This window comes from Neodiprion fabricii, chromosome 1, assembly GCF_021155785.1.
Source record: "Neodiprion fabricii isolate iyNeoFabr1 chromosome 1, iyNeoFabr1.1, whole genome shotgun sequence".
Taxonomy (NCBI): Eukaryota; Metazoa; Arthropoda; class Insecta; order Hymenoptera; family Diprionidae; genus Neodiprion; species Neodiprion fabricii.
In genome coordinates this window covers 10843829-10860653 of record NC_060239.1, presented here as the reverse complement: position 1 = coordinate 10860653, position 16825 = coordinate 10843829, and the positions used below count along the sequence as shown (strand labels likewise).

The following is a 16825-nucleotide window of genomic DNA, read 5'->3' as shown; positions in this document are numbered from 1 at the left end:
TCAGGCTCGAGTCTTCGTCGATAATCTACGAATCCGAATTTATCAATAACGGCTGTGCAAAGACTCGAAAAGACGAAAGCCCGAAATCCGCTAAAGACAGAATGGCCAAAATGCCGAAAGATTGAATGACATCAGAAGACCATATATTTACCGCAACGCCACGCGTATCCGATGGCCGAGGTCTGGATTGCTATCTAGCACAAGTCTACGTAATTATGAGAATCGTATTGCGGTCTTTCGGCTTTCTGGCCCTTCAGCACTTTGCGGATCGTAATTTTGTTCCTTTCTGAACTTTGATCGTCGACAGCTAATTTCCTCGGTTTTGCGGCTGTGCGAAGTATCAGCCGCTCTCAATTTTTAATTTCGAAACTTTCATTTTTCCGTATTCCCGCATTCTGTGCTTTGGTCATTCGGCATGCCAACTATTCTGAATATAGGTAATACTTTTTCCGACAAGAGAGCGTTCGATTGAATGAACTTTCGGGAAAACAGTTGTTCTACTGGGTGATTTACCGAACATCCCAAATTCGGTACGCTGATCATTCGTTGTTTGAAATTTCGGATTTTCAACTGGTCGACTTTTTGATCTTTCGGAATTTTGACCCCCACCTTATGGCAATAAATTTCATCGCAACTTGTAAATCTTCCAAGCACTGGGCCTTCGACATATTGATGTGTTTCAGTTTTTGCCATTAAACGTATACCACAAGATACTAGTTCAAAGGTATATTATGCAGGTAAAGTTACGGGTCAAAATATTTCCCACGGACGAAATTCCCGTATATGCAGGCACTGGTTTTAGCGGCCAGTGTGGATCCTTTGCAAGGGTCACTTCCATTAGAAGTTTGTTAGAGTTTCCGCGAAATTAGGCTCTATACGTAGCTACGGCTTGTGAGTTCGATCCTAATTCAAAGAAATGGGCACAGACCTGACCAACCAAAATGCAATTCTGAAGTTGTTCCTAAGGTAGATTCGCTAAGAAATTATCGAAGTTGAATGCGTCTAAAGAACATTATATTTTGTATAACATGTATTTCAACTCGCTGTAGTCTAACCTTCATTTGAAATATAGTTACATACACATTGATAGATTCTGTGCCATAAAACAATTTTTCAGGCAGTAGAATAATTTGGATTCATTTATAACAGAAATGCGAGAAATCCGACCCTTCTATTAGTATTATATGATCAGCAGTGATAAATCGAAAGCATTTTAAGTTGGACGTGTCATGATTGTGCAAAACATACATATTTTTCTTCCGAACAACACCAATTTGTGGTTTGAGTGAATCACATGTTTCATAAATATTGGATAAAGTCTGGCTTAAGTGACAAGTGGTTAATATCCATCTCAGTTTACATCCCGATTTACTCGGATTGTGCTAATAGATCGACATTTTCTCACGGTATCGAATACTCCGTTCCTCCAGCTTCTCGACAAAACCTCAAATTTGTTGTTGTTTTTTTTTTTTTTGTGAAATTTTCAATCCCGTTCAAACCTTGTCGAGGACTAAGGGCTACGAAATTAGCTCAAGAACTTAGCACGCTCAAATTAAACTTGGAAGGGTGTTTAAATCTTTGTTCAATATTATACTTAGACTACAACGTAGACTTAAGACGTGACAGAAAGAAAGAAGTAAAAAAAAAAAAACTTGTTCATACTTGTAACTTTGCGAGTCTCCACTCGTACCGAAATATAATATCTCTTCACATTCTCTCCGCGTTTACACGCGTGTTCAGGTACCTCCGGCATGAACAATTCTCTGGCAAGGTGGTAAGAAAGAGCTACGTAACTTCCGCACGATGACTACACGCAATTTTGCGAATATAGTTACTTAGTCGACGGCAAGAATATTGCGCGCACCGCGTAACTGTACACGCAAATAGGTGGGTGTCGGTACTCTTGGATAGGCCATTAAGGGTCGGGCTAACTCATCATACTCAACGCCGGAAACATATGGGTAGGTATACGTTGTAGTGCGCAGGAACCACAGCACGGCGGGGGATCTATTGCAGCGATTTATTATCTATATAACCTAGCACACTCGTATTTCTTCGGGAAATATTGTACAACCCGTCGACGTCGACGTCGTCCTGGTTTAAGCTGCTTCACACATGTACGCCCTGCGGGCTGCTGCGTCGAAGCATAAATTCCAATATCGGAAACTCTTCGGCTGAAACTCATGAGCGGTAAGTAGAACTGCGAATCCGCATCAAAGTGTACCTAGTACGCTCTTCTCTTCCTGCCGATTTTACGAACCAGACATTTTCACTCACAAAGGAACGGAATTGAATATCCACAACGAAGTTTCAACGTCGTGTAATAAAAATCCGTCGAATGGTATTACGGCGGTAAAATTCACAGCTAAGAGTGGGAAAAAAATTCGCAATACGTATGGCGTAAATTAGTGAACAACTGGCGAGCGTCCTTTTTTCTAATCACTCTTACATGATCGTAAGATTACATTTGATTTGCAATCAGTTTCTTTGTTACTTTAATCGTTCTTGGAATCGTTAGAAGTGACTTAAGTCATCGATCGAAAAGATTTGAAGTTGTACGGCATCGTAATATGAAGATCAATTAAGAAAAATGGTTTCTGAAATCAGACGCTTATGCTGTTTGACCATTCGACATATGTAAAGCCTTGGTTTGTACAGTGGAAGCTTCTCGTGGTTTTCAAATTGGAATAATAGAGTTTACAACGCGTTTATTCGCAAAATTCGCTTGTCCGTTGACCTGAAAATGGTCCAATGTCTACCCACATCAGTATCAGAAGCAAGTGTCAGTAAAACATTACTGGCTCTGTTAGTTTTATTATAGTCGTAAAAACGTTCTTCAAAATACTAGACAGTAAAAATTTTGTGCACTTTAATAAAACGTTTTAAAACCAAATTTCTTGGATTTAGAAGACACATTGCAGAAAAAACAACTCGCACACTTCGTTCCTCTTCTTCATGATTTTTAATATCACTATCCCAGTGTTGTTTTTTTCGCTGGTCAACAACGTTCACGAAGTGGACGTTGCGATTTTCCTTCGCGAAATCCGGAACTTGGAGAATGTTCCGAAGGAACGAATATAGGAAGGGATGAGGGGATGAAAATAGTCACTCTCTGGAATTTGGCGTTAGTCAGCCGTGACGGGAATAGTCGTGCACGGGTTGGCCAAAATGCCGAAGGTAAAAGTTGTTTTAATTGAATCAGCCACTTTGTTGCCGGTCGGCGTCTGCGGCTCGAGTGATTTGCTTCCGTGACGGAAAACTTGGCAGGAATTAATAGCCGCTAGAAATAGCGGAGAAGAGACAAAACGGATTTGAATCGTTACTATCGCCAATATTCAACTGTTTTGCGGTGTGGCAGAAAATTGTTACAGACACTGTGCATACATGCACGACCATTATCGGCTGCGCTTAATTTTCTCGTTCATTTATACAGTTTCAATCGGCTCGAAATTCCTCTCGAGACGAGGGTCGAATTGTAGTTTAACCGCCGCGAACAACAATAAGAGCATTGTTACCGTCGAATTAGAAGACGGCAAACTGATGGGCTTAATTCAATCCTGGAACGATTTGTAACTGTCAATCGAGCCGTGTGAATGAGTCGGCTAAAGAATAAGTGTATGCGACTTGTTGAATCGGAGGGTTTCAGTGTGAGTGTAATCCATGCGAGATAAATTATGGTTTAGATGAATGATCAACGTGTCTCGGGGTGTGGGAAATACTTGCGTTGCTTTGGCTTCTCAATTCCTGATTCTTATCTGTAACGCGTCAAAATCTGTATCCGTAACATCGTAAAATATACAAGTTTTAAATCTTCAACAAAAATTTGTGTCAAGTTTGATATTTTTATGCTCTTTGGTATCCTAATTTTTTTCAAGCTCCAAGTTCAAAGTAGCACTTGCCAGTGATTAATTTACTAAAAAACCATTCATTTGCTTGTCAACAATCGAGAGCGAGGTCCTAAAACACTCACTTCAAGATAATGGAATCAACAATAATAACGTAATCGTTTTTTGGGGAAAAACATATTCATGTCGGTAAAACATTGAAAATCGATTTAGTGCCTGTAAAACCGAAAGCTCAAATTGAACGGAACATGGCAATCTTTTATGCGGAAAATTTCGTTGTAAAATCCTGTAAGTTTTAGAGTTTTTCATTGAGCCATTTCCAAGATCATCGAGGGAATTTGTCGGATAGACCGATAGACCGGCATTTTTTTCTAGAGGTTCGAAAACGTAAAGATTCGTTAAAATTAGAAAAAGTGATCCTCGACCGAAATCAATATTTTTCTTAGATCGCCAAAGGCGATGAAACGCCAAGACTGCAATTAAATTCTCATGCGACCAAAGTCGTCAAAGTCAAGCTTGATTCCATCCAGCGTCCTTTTGACATTTTTTTGCCGAGATTTTCACTGTCAGAATGAATGATAATCATAATTTTTCACTTGCTGGGCGTTAATTTTTTACGGGATGATTTACTACATAATTTATTATTTTATTATATATTTACAGTGGAATCGCTTGAAACTCGTTGTTGCAATTTTTTTTAGGTAAGCATTTCGACCAGGACTAATTTTAACCCTTGCAGCTATGAAAACTTTCGCATTACTTACACTGGATTACTCAAACCACAGCCAACTTTGGAACGTTATTACTGTACGCAACGTTACGTTATGCACAGTTACGACTCGAAGAAAATTCTGAGGCAAAATTTAACAATTCAGAAAAAAGCTCCGATCTTGGTCTTAGCAAGAGACTCTTGAAGCAGAAAGGGAAATTCTTGAAGCAAGAAAAGTCAAACAATACGCGATACATACATTGGGTCTCTGAGACCCCAAAGTTTTTTCAATCATTCTTCATTTTACTCGCACGAACAACCCTGATTCAAGCACGCTGACGATAAAATTGTACGTGAAAGTCGATTCTGGATTCAACTGGATCCCATGTCAGTGAGTGGGATTAAAAGTAAGCCTGACCCAACAAACATTAGTCCTTATCCTAAAGGGAGGGAAAATTGGGAACTAAATCGAATACGATCCAACGAATGTTGAACCCGTCTCATTGTCGGATAAAACCTGGAATCGTCGTGAGAATTCCTGCGAATCGACGTAATGCGATGAAAAATATTTACGAATTGAAGAAGCCGTGCCAAGTTTTTAAAGTCGTATAGTGCAAAGACAAAATAATACGACACGTCTACGAGACGCGTACTCGAGTACTAAACATTTATATAGGCGTAGCCATTCCAGAGGTAACGTATGAAAATTGTAGTGCGTAAGAGACGCAGAAATTGTTTCGCAGAATGTTAACGTCGAGAGGCAAGTATAAGCACGGAATGTGGATGAAGAATTTTGAAACATCCATGAAGGAAAAATAAGGGAAAGCATGAAGAATGAGAAAAAAGAAAGAAAAAAAATAGAAAAAAAAGTGAGAGAACGTACATCGGAGGTGAGGAAAAGATGCGGACTAGGGTAAGCTGTGTGAGTCAGGCGGGCCCAGATATTTTTACCCTAAGCAAAGCCTTGAAATATTTCAGCGCTCGAAATATTTCTTCAAGAATCTCATACATCTAGTCTGTACGCTGCGTAGACCGACGAAGTTTCGTTAACCAAAATGTACAATCTATCCCGGGTGAAAAACTTGTAAGAATGACATTCACGAATAGCTTGTGAAGGTTCTTAAAATTCCTGAGTCATTGTGCTTGAAGTTGCGAATTTGAAAAGTTCCCGAAGCGCCTAATTCCGTATTAATTGGTGGCGGAACTAGAAGTGAAGAAATCAAAGTGTTACGAAACAACAATGTTTGGAATGGCCGGAAACCCGGCGGTTCAAAGTTTCGAAATGCAAGATTCCCAATATTCGAGTTACGATAGATTCAAGTTCCGAAAAGTAAAGTTCGGATTCAGCAAAATTTCGAAAAATAAAGTTTTGTTTGGAAAATTAAGATATACTCACACAGCGTAGTTTTCTCAACGAGTGGGTGCAAAAAATCAGAAAAACCGGGATTCTGAAAATCAAAATATTGAACATCTAAAACAAAGAAAGATCGAAGGGATGAAATTTCACCGAACCCAAAATTCATAAAATTTTGATGTTTCTGATTTTTGAATTTTCCTAATTTCACACTTTAGGAACTTTTCCAGCAGTTTTGATTTTCATTATATAAATTCGATAAGCTGTCACTCTGGAAGCAAATACTTAAATCAGCTACTTGTCATGGAATTATGCAATTAATTGCTGAATGTTGGAATATTCCCAGTTTCTTGTATTCCATAGAATTATGAAATGTCATGAATATCACGATCAAATTTCAATGATGAATGTAATTGAGGGGAATAAATTCAGCCCTGAAACACACCCGCCTCCCTTCACATTTAAATATCAAGTGAAACACATTTAAACGCATTAGATGAATTTTGCCGATGACACGTAAAATGTAACAATCAATACCGTGTAGAATGTTATATTTCACAGTACTTTTCATCATTATAATACAAACCAATTGAATGACTGAAAATACGACCATCAAGTTTGATTCAAATCTTTTCTCATTGAAATCCTTTTCTTTCATAAAATGATTCCTTTATTTATCACGAGATTGATTATTATCGCATTGTTTTATGCGTTTCACAGCAATTTGTGAGAAATTTTCTGTGAACGTCGTATGAACTGTGTTTTCAAATTTTACGTATGTTCTTCCGGAAAACTAATGCGATCAAAGAAAACGGGACGTGTAAATTTTTTACGCTCGTCATTAATTAAATGTAAATTAATGTGAATTTCACATTTTTCAACGAGTCGTAATCAGTTTCGAGGTCATCGCGTGAGTTTGTCAATAATTGAAATTTCGAATTTGTCTCAATAGAAGCACATATTCAACAAAATGGGATATTACAATTTTTCACGTTCATCGGTTGAATGTAAAATTGTGTAAATTTTAAAAATTTTTCATCCAAAAGTGTTGAAAAAAGAAAGGATGAGATCTTTACACCACTTATTTGAACCAAACGCATGTGACTCTAGGTCAATTTCGTCATGTAAGTTTTTAGAAACGCGTGTCTCGTAGAAATGCTCGATGTTTGTCGAAGATCAAACAGTCGATTACCGGTGTTCACTGGCCACGTTACAATTGGCACGCGTTTCTCATTACGCAATGTGTTTACGCTTGCGTTGAAAACCGAGCTCTGAGCAGCCGGCGCGCTCCGAAGCATTTGGGACGCGCGAATCCAGCGAATGGGACGTTTTCAGCATTGAGAAATCCTGTCATTATCGTACTGAGTATCGATCCCGCGTATGAACTAGAATGGAAAGTACGGGGAAGAAAAGACTTGATCTGCGTCTGATAAAACGTAGAATCAACCCCCGAGATAAAAAGAAAATGTGAAAAATCAAACAGATACTTTGAACCCCTGAATCCTTGCTGGGATTATTAGCATTTATAATTACAAGTGAGGATGATAAAACGAAAGTATTGCGAAACAAAGGGTTGAAGGTATGCCACTGAGCCTAATCGAGTCCCCCTAATTCATGCAGAAATAACGTGAAAATTATAAATTGTCACTTTGGAACGCAAATGGTTAACACTTCGTTCAAATTTGATGGTAAATAACTCACGTTGTTTATAAATTAATACTGTATCAACTTCATAAGACGTTTTCTTGAATTGGTCAATTATCGGCGAAATCTGTATATATGTAGAATTGTTATAATGTTAAATGTACTGTCGTGATTTGAAATCTATCTCAGGAAGCTCATTGCAATGATTCAAGTAGTGGAAAAATGAGTTAAAAACAATTTCATTTGAATGAAAAATAGTGATTAAGCCTTGAGGCATTACAAAAAAGAAGAGGAATAATAGAACCTCTTTACAATACCAAGATATTAAATTTTTGTAACAGAATTTATCAGTTTTTGAATGTTTCCGTGCAAGAAATACAATTGTTACAAATCGAATTGCAATCCTTCAGTCTTCGTTTAATACATGTTTCCGTTTGCCTACTTATCGACTAGACTCACAAATGATTCATCTCTAAATATGTTATAAGTTATGCTGTTTTCAGTACTTGGACATTTTCACTAAGAAAGAATAGTAACGGATACTAGACTTTCCGGTAACAGCTAGAAAACTAATTTTCATTTTGTACCTAGAACTATATTGTTCGATTGTGGTAAAAAATGAAACTAGTTAAGGACTGAGCGGTAACCGGAACTAAAAATTTCTCTCAGTGTATCCTGGATATAATATGTACAATGAATTTCGTAAACAAAATTATTAAAGCTGTAATAAAAATCTATTTCAAATAATGCATTTTTATGCATTAAACTGTTTCTCCAAGCAGTGTAGTAATACAAGTACTTTCATTAAATTTCTAAATAAAATTATTTCTAGAACTGTAGTAGATAACTAAAACAATTCCTTCTGTTTTTGATACATTCACGCAAGCGAGAATACGATCGCAGTCTCTCTTTCCGTACAGAGATGTTAAATTCACGGCCCTCGCCAGATTTCAAGAACGAGCGTCTAAATCACTCTGGATACTAGAAAACAAAATTACGGCGCATACCTGTTATAAATTTCATCCGGATCGGTTCATTCGCTTTCCGAATAAACAATATTACAAATGTTATTTTTCAGTCTTTACGGCACAGATGGCCTTCAGATCTACTCATATACCTCACTCGCGGTGGAGAAAATGTTAAATACGAATTTTAAAAATAGCGCACTAAAGCAGAGATTCTCAACTTTGGTGTCAGTGGCCCATGGTTTGTAAATTTTTCGCTTACCCTGGTGGGGGTGGAATAAAATTCTGCAAAATTTTCATTTTGCAAAATCCCGCACCGCTGTGATTGTCAATTATGAAATACTCGTATCCAATTCGATAGAAATTGAGCAGGCGATAGATTGGAGGAGAAAAAAACCACTGACACTATTTTTCATAACGTTATAAGTTGTAATTATACGATTAATTTCGTACTTCACCCCTTACATCAATAAGAGAATGAAATTCATTGAACCTGAACATAAAACTCGAATGTATTTTCTTCGGGAAGGAAATTTTTTGTCTGGAGAAAGAAATATTTTTGTTTATTTCTATTCTTCCGTAATTTTTTTGCGAGGAGGATATGGTCTCGTATAACTTGACGCACAATGTCGCAAAAAAGCTTGAAGCTCATGTCCGCATCTATACTCTAGCCGCGGGCATATAGGTATGTAAAATGTATACCTCTGAAATTCATTGGCGAAATGCCAAAGCTTATATCTACGCTGCCTCGAATTCACTGCCCTCTGTAATGTACGCTTCGTCGAAAATTACGAAACGCGCAAAAAGCATCGCATATAGGCAACGTCGGTGAAAGGAACCGATAATAAGTATTAACGCATCGCTGTGCATATTATGCGAAAACTGCAGTACTTTACGAATCCATAGTCTTGCTCCTTAAACACCGAAGGGAAGAGAACTATTAAAAACTCCTTAGAAAGTTAATTAATTTGAAAACTTCGGGAAGTTATTCATCATCCCCACAGCAGTGGGAAAGCCTCAGAAACTTCGTTAATAAACCAGTGATTAAAATACATTTAAGAAATATCGGACCGAATGAGCTCCGAAGTTATACGTAGTAAAAATTCGCATATAGCATGATTGGTGAACAGACTGTGTAAAAAATTTTCAGTTCCGAATTCATATCTTCTAATTTTTTATTCATTTTCCAAAATCAACTCTTCAAGGATTTAATAAATACATGCCAAAACAAACGTCCAAAATGTACGTGCTTTCTAAATGCGTTCGCAACTCGGTTGCCAAATTGGGCGATAGCCCGTGGAATAAATTTTCGTCAGATTTGCCAAAGTGTTCGGTGAGGGAATTGAAGCTGTATTAATCTACTTGGCTGGATATTCTGCGGCCAAATCCGTTTTATTCGCAAGATGACCACCAAAGATTTCACGTTTTCACCTAATTAGTATAAATGTAATTTTTTGCAAACAAATTAGACTTGTTGTTGACTTGTAGATCGACACATGTTACGTGTTGTTGGGAAAAATCTTCTTTTTTTTTTGTTGCATTTTCAGTTTTACAAGAATATTGTGAGTTTTCAACCATACATTGCCAATTAGTGTACGTAGAGTATTGAAGGATTCCTCGATAGATATGGAAAGACATAAGATGGCTCGATAAAAAATAAAGCCAAAAGTGAACCATGGCATTCAGGAAGACGAGGGTTCAGACAGTCAACCATCTCTTATCAACGTGCATTTTTTCAACACAGCATTTCCACACCGATGACATAATGCGCGAAAACATTTTTCATTTTGTTTTCATTATTTCTTCCTCGAGGAAGAAAAGTTGTGTATGTGCAAAAAAATGTCTCAATGCGAAATTGCATTTTATAGTTTTCTTTCTTTATATCTATTTATTTACTTAGTTTGGCAAACCGGTTGATGAATCTCATACATTATAAATAAATACTGGTTTCCCACGAATCTCAACTGGTTACAAAACTAAAATTTTGAGTTTTTAATATTTCCCGTGATTAATACTCGTGCTTCGCACAGATCGGTTCTGTTAGAAAAAATTCAACACACCAACCAATCACAAGTTTAATGAGTGTTTTACCGATGACAAAGTTGAGGAATTTAGTTCTACACATTTGATGTACAATTTAATTGAATTTTTAACATTACACGACACAAGCAAAAGAATCCTGTTCGTTAGGGGAACAAGATTGAAACACTTGAATTACTTTTTCGGGAGCTTTCATAAAATGATTAAGAAATATTTTCTTTAAAATTAAAATATGTTCTGAACCAATAATAAATTCAAATGGGTTCCGAAAAGGATATTGAAACTTTTTCCGTTACGTAAAGAACAGTGATGTATTCATTATAATAATAAAAATCCTACGGAATTTGTTATAAACTTTCTCCTTTCATCAAAGTTAGCTCATTATACATACACTGGGTCTTGGGGGTGATAAAAGTAGGCACGAAGTTTCATTGTGTTGAATTACGGTGCCTGTTTATAATTCGGCAGCCTGCTGCGGTTGAATGAAATCAAAGTACGTATTTTTAAGCTCAAATGCAGGATTTCGTAACGAGGCAAACATACTGATGAAATATTCAAAAGCGTTTTAAAACTGGGCCACAATAAATACAGCTTGCAAGCTCAGCTTCCGGTTGGCGAAACTGACGTAGGGAGACGGTTGTAATTCTGAGATAAATATAAAAGCAGATGGGCAGGGATTTCCATGCGTTATTGCTGGCCAATGACCATTATTATGCCCACTCGAAATAAAACGAGGGTAGGCATATTTTATTTTAACGATTACCGCTCAAACAATTTCTACGCACTTATTCACGTCCTGATTTATTGACCGTACCATTTATTGATCCGAACCTTGCACGGCCATATTTAATCGTGCTGGTTTAAAAGTGTAGCGAACATCCGCTCGGCATTGAGGGGCTACAAAGGCTCTCGTGAAACGACGGAAGCCTCCCGGGATCTGAGCCTCGGTTATGATAACGAAGGAGAGAAGCGATTAAAAATTCAGGACTCTGAAATGAGAAATGTCCTCGCATTGCCTTTAAAATTTGTCGCTGTCGTGTGAGGAAAAAGCGTCATCGTTATTTTCCGAGCTGTATTTTTACGAAGCATTTTCCTCATGAGCTATGAATAAAAAATGTGAAATCCCTGCGTTCTAAATATAATTTTTGTCTATATCAATGAAATATTTCGTTAGTCACAAGTTGAAAAGAGCAGACGCGTTGTTCAGATAATACTGCGAATGAAAATCTAGTTTCAAAACCCATGGTCGAAAAATTCGACGATATTGGTGTCGGGAAAATTATTAACAATCAGGCGGAATCACACGGTCCCATGAATCGAGCTGGGTGCAATTTACCGGTACAGAAGAGGAGTATGCTGGAAGCGCCTCCGGTTCCGAGGGTGACAGGAGCGCAAATGATTGGGTGATTATCGCGGTTCGCTGCCTTCAACGTGCACATCCCTTTGGTTTCGAACGATTGAAATGAAATGGAACAGGACGGAAAAGGACGGAGTGATTTTTACCACTCGTTGAAAATTCCAACTGCCGTCGCACCCATCGCACGGAGAAAATGTTCCAATTCCATATACGATTGTCGTGGAATGTACGTTTATTTCCTCTAATACTTCTGCAAGACTGTCGAGAAGAAAATGAGAACGTTGCGAAATTGGGTCCTTAGATCTCTTGAAATACGATATTGGTAAAAGCTGTCTTATTTGCACATTTTATTTTTCGCTAGATGACCGTGTGAAAAGTTTTATTTATTTAAGAGACAACGTCAAACAACAAAAAATCGGGAATGTGTTATTTTTTTTTGAAAACTATTCGACCGATTAAGAAAGCCTTTGAAAAAATAACTTCAAATTGCAGATATTCGTTTTTGGTTTTTCGCAAAACGCCCTCGCCATTTTGCGTTTGCTATCTGTCGTATCACTTGACTACAGTATAGTATTTTTTGATAATTTCCGAAGTGAAACAGGGCAATAAAAGTTAATGAAAGTAAAATCGAATATTTCGCAGTTTATTTAGGAAACGAAGCAAGGGAAATTCTAGCTTCGTTACACGAATGAGGATTCGAGGAAAGGGGACAATTTCCATATGGTTATCCGGCTGTAAGCTTTTACCACTTTCGCGAAAGATTATCAAAACGTTACGGTCTAGTCACTGAACTGCTGGTTGGTAAAAATTACGTTCTAGGCTGGAAGAAAAATTAAAAATAGTTTCCACGAATTTCGTACTTAAGTGTAAACTATTATATTTACACGAAAGCTTGATGCAATCATTTTTGTTATGGTCGTGGTATTGATAATAATTTATGTTATAAGTTACTTTGACATCAAAGAGCATACAATTGACTTTGTTAATTCAAATATTCCATCACTAACCAGACCGTAGGTATATGTATAATTATAAAGTGAATTTATATTCAGTTGAAATATAACGAAATTCGAGGTCTTTGCGAAAGTGATAAATTCAACACCGAAGAATACTCAAAATCCCTACAAATTACTTCCAACGATGTGGGTGATGTTGAAGGACGAGCCATAATCTGTGTTCCCTGCTAACTGTCCTCGGCGAGCTAACTGGGCACCGTACCATTGTACAGTGGAGAATAGCTAATGAGCCCAAAGCTATTATATAAGCAAACTCAATTTGATATCCTGGCGGATCGCAGCGCTAGTAATTAAACCCAAAAGGGTTAACATACGGTATTATTATATATATATATATATATATATTAATAATATATATATGTACGGTTGTAGTGCCTTGCCGTGTTCAATTTCACCCGAATATTATCACCTTCACCCGCACAATCGAGGTATCCAAACGTGTGTGGGTATTAGGGTAACTGGGGTAAATACAAGCCCAGTTAACTTAAACGTCGACGACAATCGTCGTCTGCATTTCGAAGCAGCTTTCCAAGATGGAAAGTAAAAAGTTTCGCCAATTTTGGCAACTGTTGGTCATAGCAGCATGTGAAGTCAGCAGCCATATTTCAGCAGGGCACACAGTAATTAATTCATCCCGGTAACTTACCCGTCGTTAGACCAGCAGCGTCTCTCCTGCGGCGTCGTCGTCTGCGTCGTTGGGCTGGCTCGACAAAGTTCGAGGAGGACGTGTCCTCCGGTCTTTGAGGGTCCCTGGGGTCGGCCAGTCGGCGAGCATCCTCCTGTCGCTGCTTCAGCAGAGTGTAAACTCGCTTGAAATAGTCCCTTGTGATGTCCTCGTTAGACTGCGGCGTGAGAGTGACCTTCTCGTCATTCGGTCTCTCGCTGCCATCCACGATCTTGAAGGTGTCACTCTTCTTCACGTTAGAGTTGGCGTACAGGTCCTTGTACTCGGCGAAAGCGTTTTTCTGCATAGAGTTATAGCCGTAATCGGGTGAGTCGGTTTTCGAAAAGCTCTGGCCGCCATTTTTGGGGCCCACTTGACCAGCCTTGACGTTGTTCACCTGGACCTTGGATATGTTTGATGACTGCGGCTTCTCTCGGGTCTCCGCTTCGTCCAGGAGTAGGTAGTTCTCCTGTAGTTCAGTGGACGGATCGCAGTCGGTCGACTCTGGAACATGTTTCTCAGGTTCCACTTGCTCCTTGACTTCCGCTCCGTAGTCCATACTGTTCTCACACACTCTGCAGTTCCCCCCGCGACACGCACTGTGTTCGGAATCCTTCCATCGGGGTCTCATCATGAAGTTCTCCTCCTCCACTCCCTGAGTAAGGTTCTCCGAATTCTTCAGCAGCCGCTCGTTCCGCTTTCGTTCCTTGTACTCCCGCCACGAGCGTTCCAAGTTGTCCTGGCTCTTAATCCTTCGCGGTGGATTCCCGCTGTCCTTATGGTCCGATTCGAGGCTGGTCTCAACGGCGTTAAGCAGAACGTCGCTTTTTGTTTTTCGGTACGCCTTTCGTCGGTCCGACCCAGCGGACGAGTTCTTCTTCTTGATCTCACTGTTGGCCTTCTTCATTTTCTCTCGTTCGTAAACGTCCTGATCAAATCTGATGTTCGCGTCACTCCTGACTTTTCGTGTACGGTAGTTCTGCCGGTCATTTTGGAGATAATCAGAGTACCGCTTTCTTATTTCGTTCGGCTTTACGTCAGTGGTGGACTTGGATTTCTCCGCGTCCATCTTCTCCTTGATCTTATTCTGCAGGAACTCCTTTATCCTCGCGATTCCGTCTTGCCTCGAGTCCTCCGGCTGCTTCGTGTCGGTCCGCTTCTTGGAGGCGAGATAGTCCTTAAGCTGCTTGAGCTTGGCCTCGCGAGGAACTTTTTGCGGTTCTTCGTCAGATTCATCATGGGTCTCCAAGTACGCTCTCACCTTCTCACACCTTTCCCTGGCTATTTGCTCGGGCGTTTTCATCCCGACTACTTCCGGGGACTGGAGATCATCAACAATCTGTTTCCGGAGGAAATCACCGACCGAGTACCGCTTCGGGGACGCTGACTCGGACTCCTCGAGTTGTCTCAACGCCTTGTCGATCCCAGAGGAGTGCCTCTTCCTGATCCTTTTATCCCTCTTTTCCTTGGGCACGAGGCTCGCGTCACTGCGTGACTTCCTCGGTCGATATCCAGCCTCCATCGGACCATACTTCGAGCTGAACCCATCGATGTTTCTATTCCCGGACTTGGGCGGTACGGGGTCAGCCAAGCTTTCTGCGCGTTCATCGCGGGGGAATTTTTCATGGAGTTTCAAACCATCACGAAACGAGCCTCTGGCCCTTTGCGCCGTTCGCCCTGTCGTTTCGACGAGGAGGCGTCCGTCTTTGTCGAGGAACTGGACCACGGGTAGCGCATCAGCGGAAGTGGTCAACTCCCAATCCCAGTGGAGCGGTTTGTCAAGTCTCAACTTAATCACTTCAGGGTCCGCTAAATGATCTTTGGTCGGAGACGCAGCGTCGACGGGACTCGAGGTTCTCGCGGTTATGCGAGGGTGTCTGGTCTTCATGACGAAACAAACTCGCTCAAGGTTGCTTAAAAGCTCACGTAAGATCGTCGGCACACGTGGGCGCAGTTAGCCTTCAGAAAAACAGACTTTCCAAATTCTCCGTAAATGTTTTCACGAATTGTTCGAAAGTCCAACGATGGAACTGCCAATCGCGAAGTTTGTCGAACTGTCACCTGATCTTATCGACGACTTTATTCAAAAGTCAAACTCCCAACAACGCTTCGAAGGTCAGCCGGGGTTATATAAGCACGAAGTCTGTTTACCCGATGTTGGCGAGGCGTCAAGCCGTCCAAAGATTCTTTCCAGACTACCGTGAGCCGCCAGTCGCACACAATTTTAGATACACTTCGGTCACTGTTTTATAGATACTCGGCACTCCCTCCAGAGCTTTGGAATATCGAATAATTACTTACATTTTTAAGCTATGCAACGTGTACTCGTTTCGAAAAAAACCGTGAAAACTCGTCGATTCAATATTCGCTTCGATGAAAGAACAGACACACTCACTTCCGATGCTTGCGATTTTCGCTCACCGTTACCTCCAATTGTCGCGAAAACTAAACCAAGAATAACACCAAAGTAACAATTCCAAATCTGGCACAAGAACCTCACTGTCAACTGTCAACATCCACGGTCGGTTTCGTCTCGGGATCGCTCGGTCGTTCGGACATTCAATCTCATCTCGTTTAACATATGACTGGCTCTGGACTGACCGAGCTGCGCTGGCACAGCCGGCGGTTCCGTGGGACGTGACGTCACTTTGCATCTGAAAATACACCCGAACCAATTCGCGGGTGGGGGTGGGACAAGAATGTCGACATGTTAACAGTCACGTCCAGCATTTACCCAGACCAGTCCCGATTCACCCTGCGCAGCATGTCTTCGCCTCGTTACTTTGACCAGTCAGAGAAAATTGTGGCCCTTTATGAAACAGCTGGTAATCCATCGTACAGTTATCATTTGTACACCTCTGATGGTTTTAATCAATATTCATTTTTCGCTGTGCACTGTGGAGTGATATTACGTGTAGTTCTACTTTGAATACATTTAACGTTTGCCACTCACACTGCCTTCGGTTTGTTTAGTTGGATAATATTCAAATTTTAACGACGGGTGTTATCAGAGAATTCGCGAGAAACTCGACGATATTTCAAAATAACTTATTGGGTACATGAGATAAGATTTCTTAAATTAGGAAGAGCTTGACAACCTTAATTGGTTTAGAATCTATCTGATACGGAAAAGCTATTGATTTCAACCGTAAAATTATTTTTCCAATCTCATGGAGCTTACCTCATATTTCTCAAACAACCTTGAAAGTATAATTATTCTTGAAATGAGAA

The 16825-nt window shown here is 39.8% G+C and overlaps 1 protein-coding gene across 2 annotated transcripts in view; it reads right to left on the bottom strand.

Annotated features, from left to right (window-relative positions):
* The window catches only part of LOC124185182, a 164751-nt gene extending 148577 nt beyond the window's left edge, over nt 1–16174 (bottom strand). For both annotated transcript variants that reach the window (XM_046575711.1, XM_046575799.1), the window contains exon 1: nt 13577–16174. In XM_046575711.1, the coding sequence (XP_046431667.1) occupies nt 13577–15482 (1906 nt within the window). In that variant the 5' untranslated portion in view covers nt 15483–16174. The remainder of the gene's footprint in view (nt 1–13576) is intronic.
* Nucleotides 16175–16825: the final 651 nt, after the last annotated feature.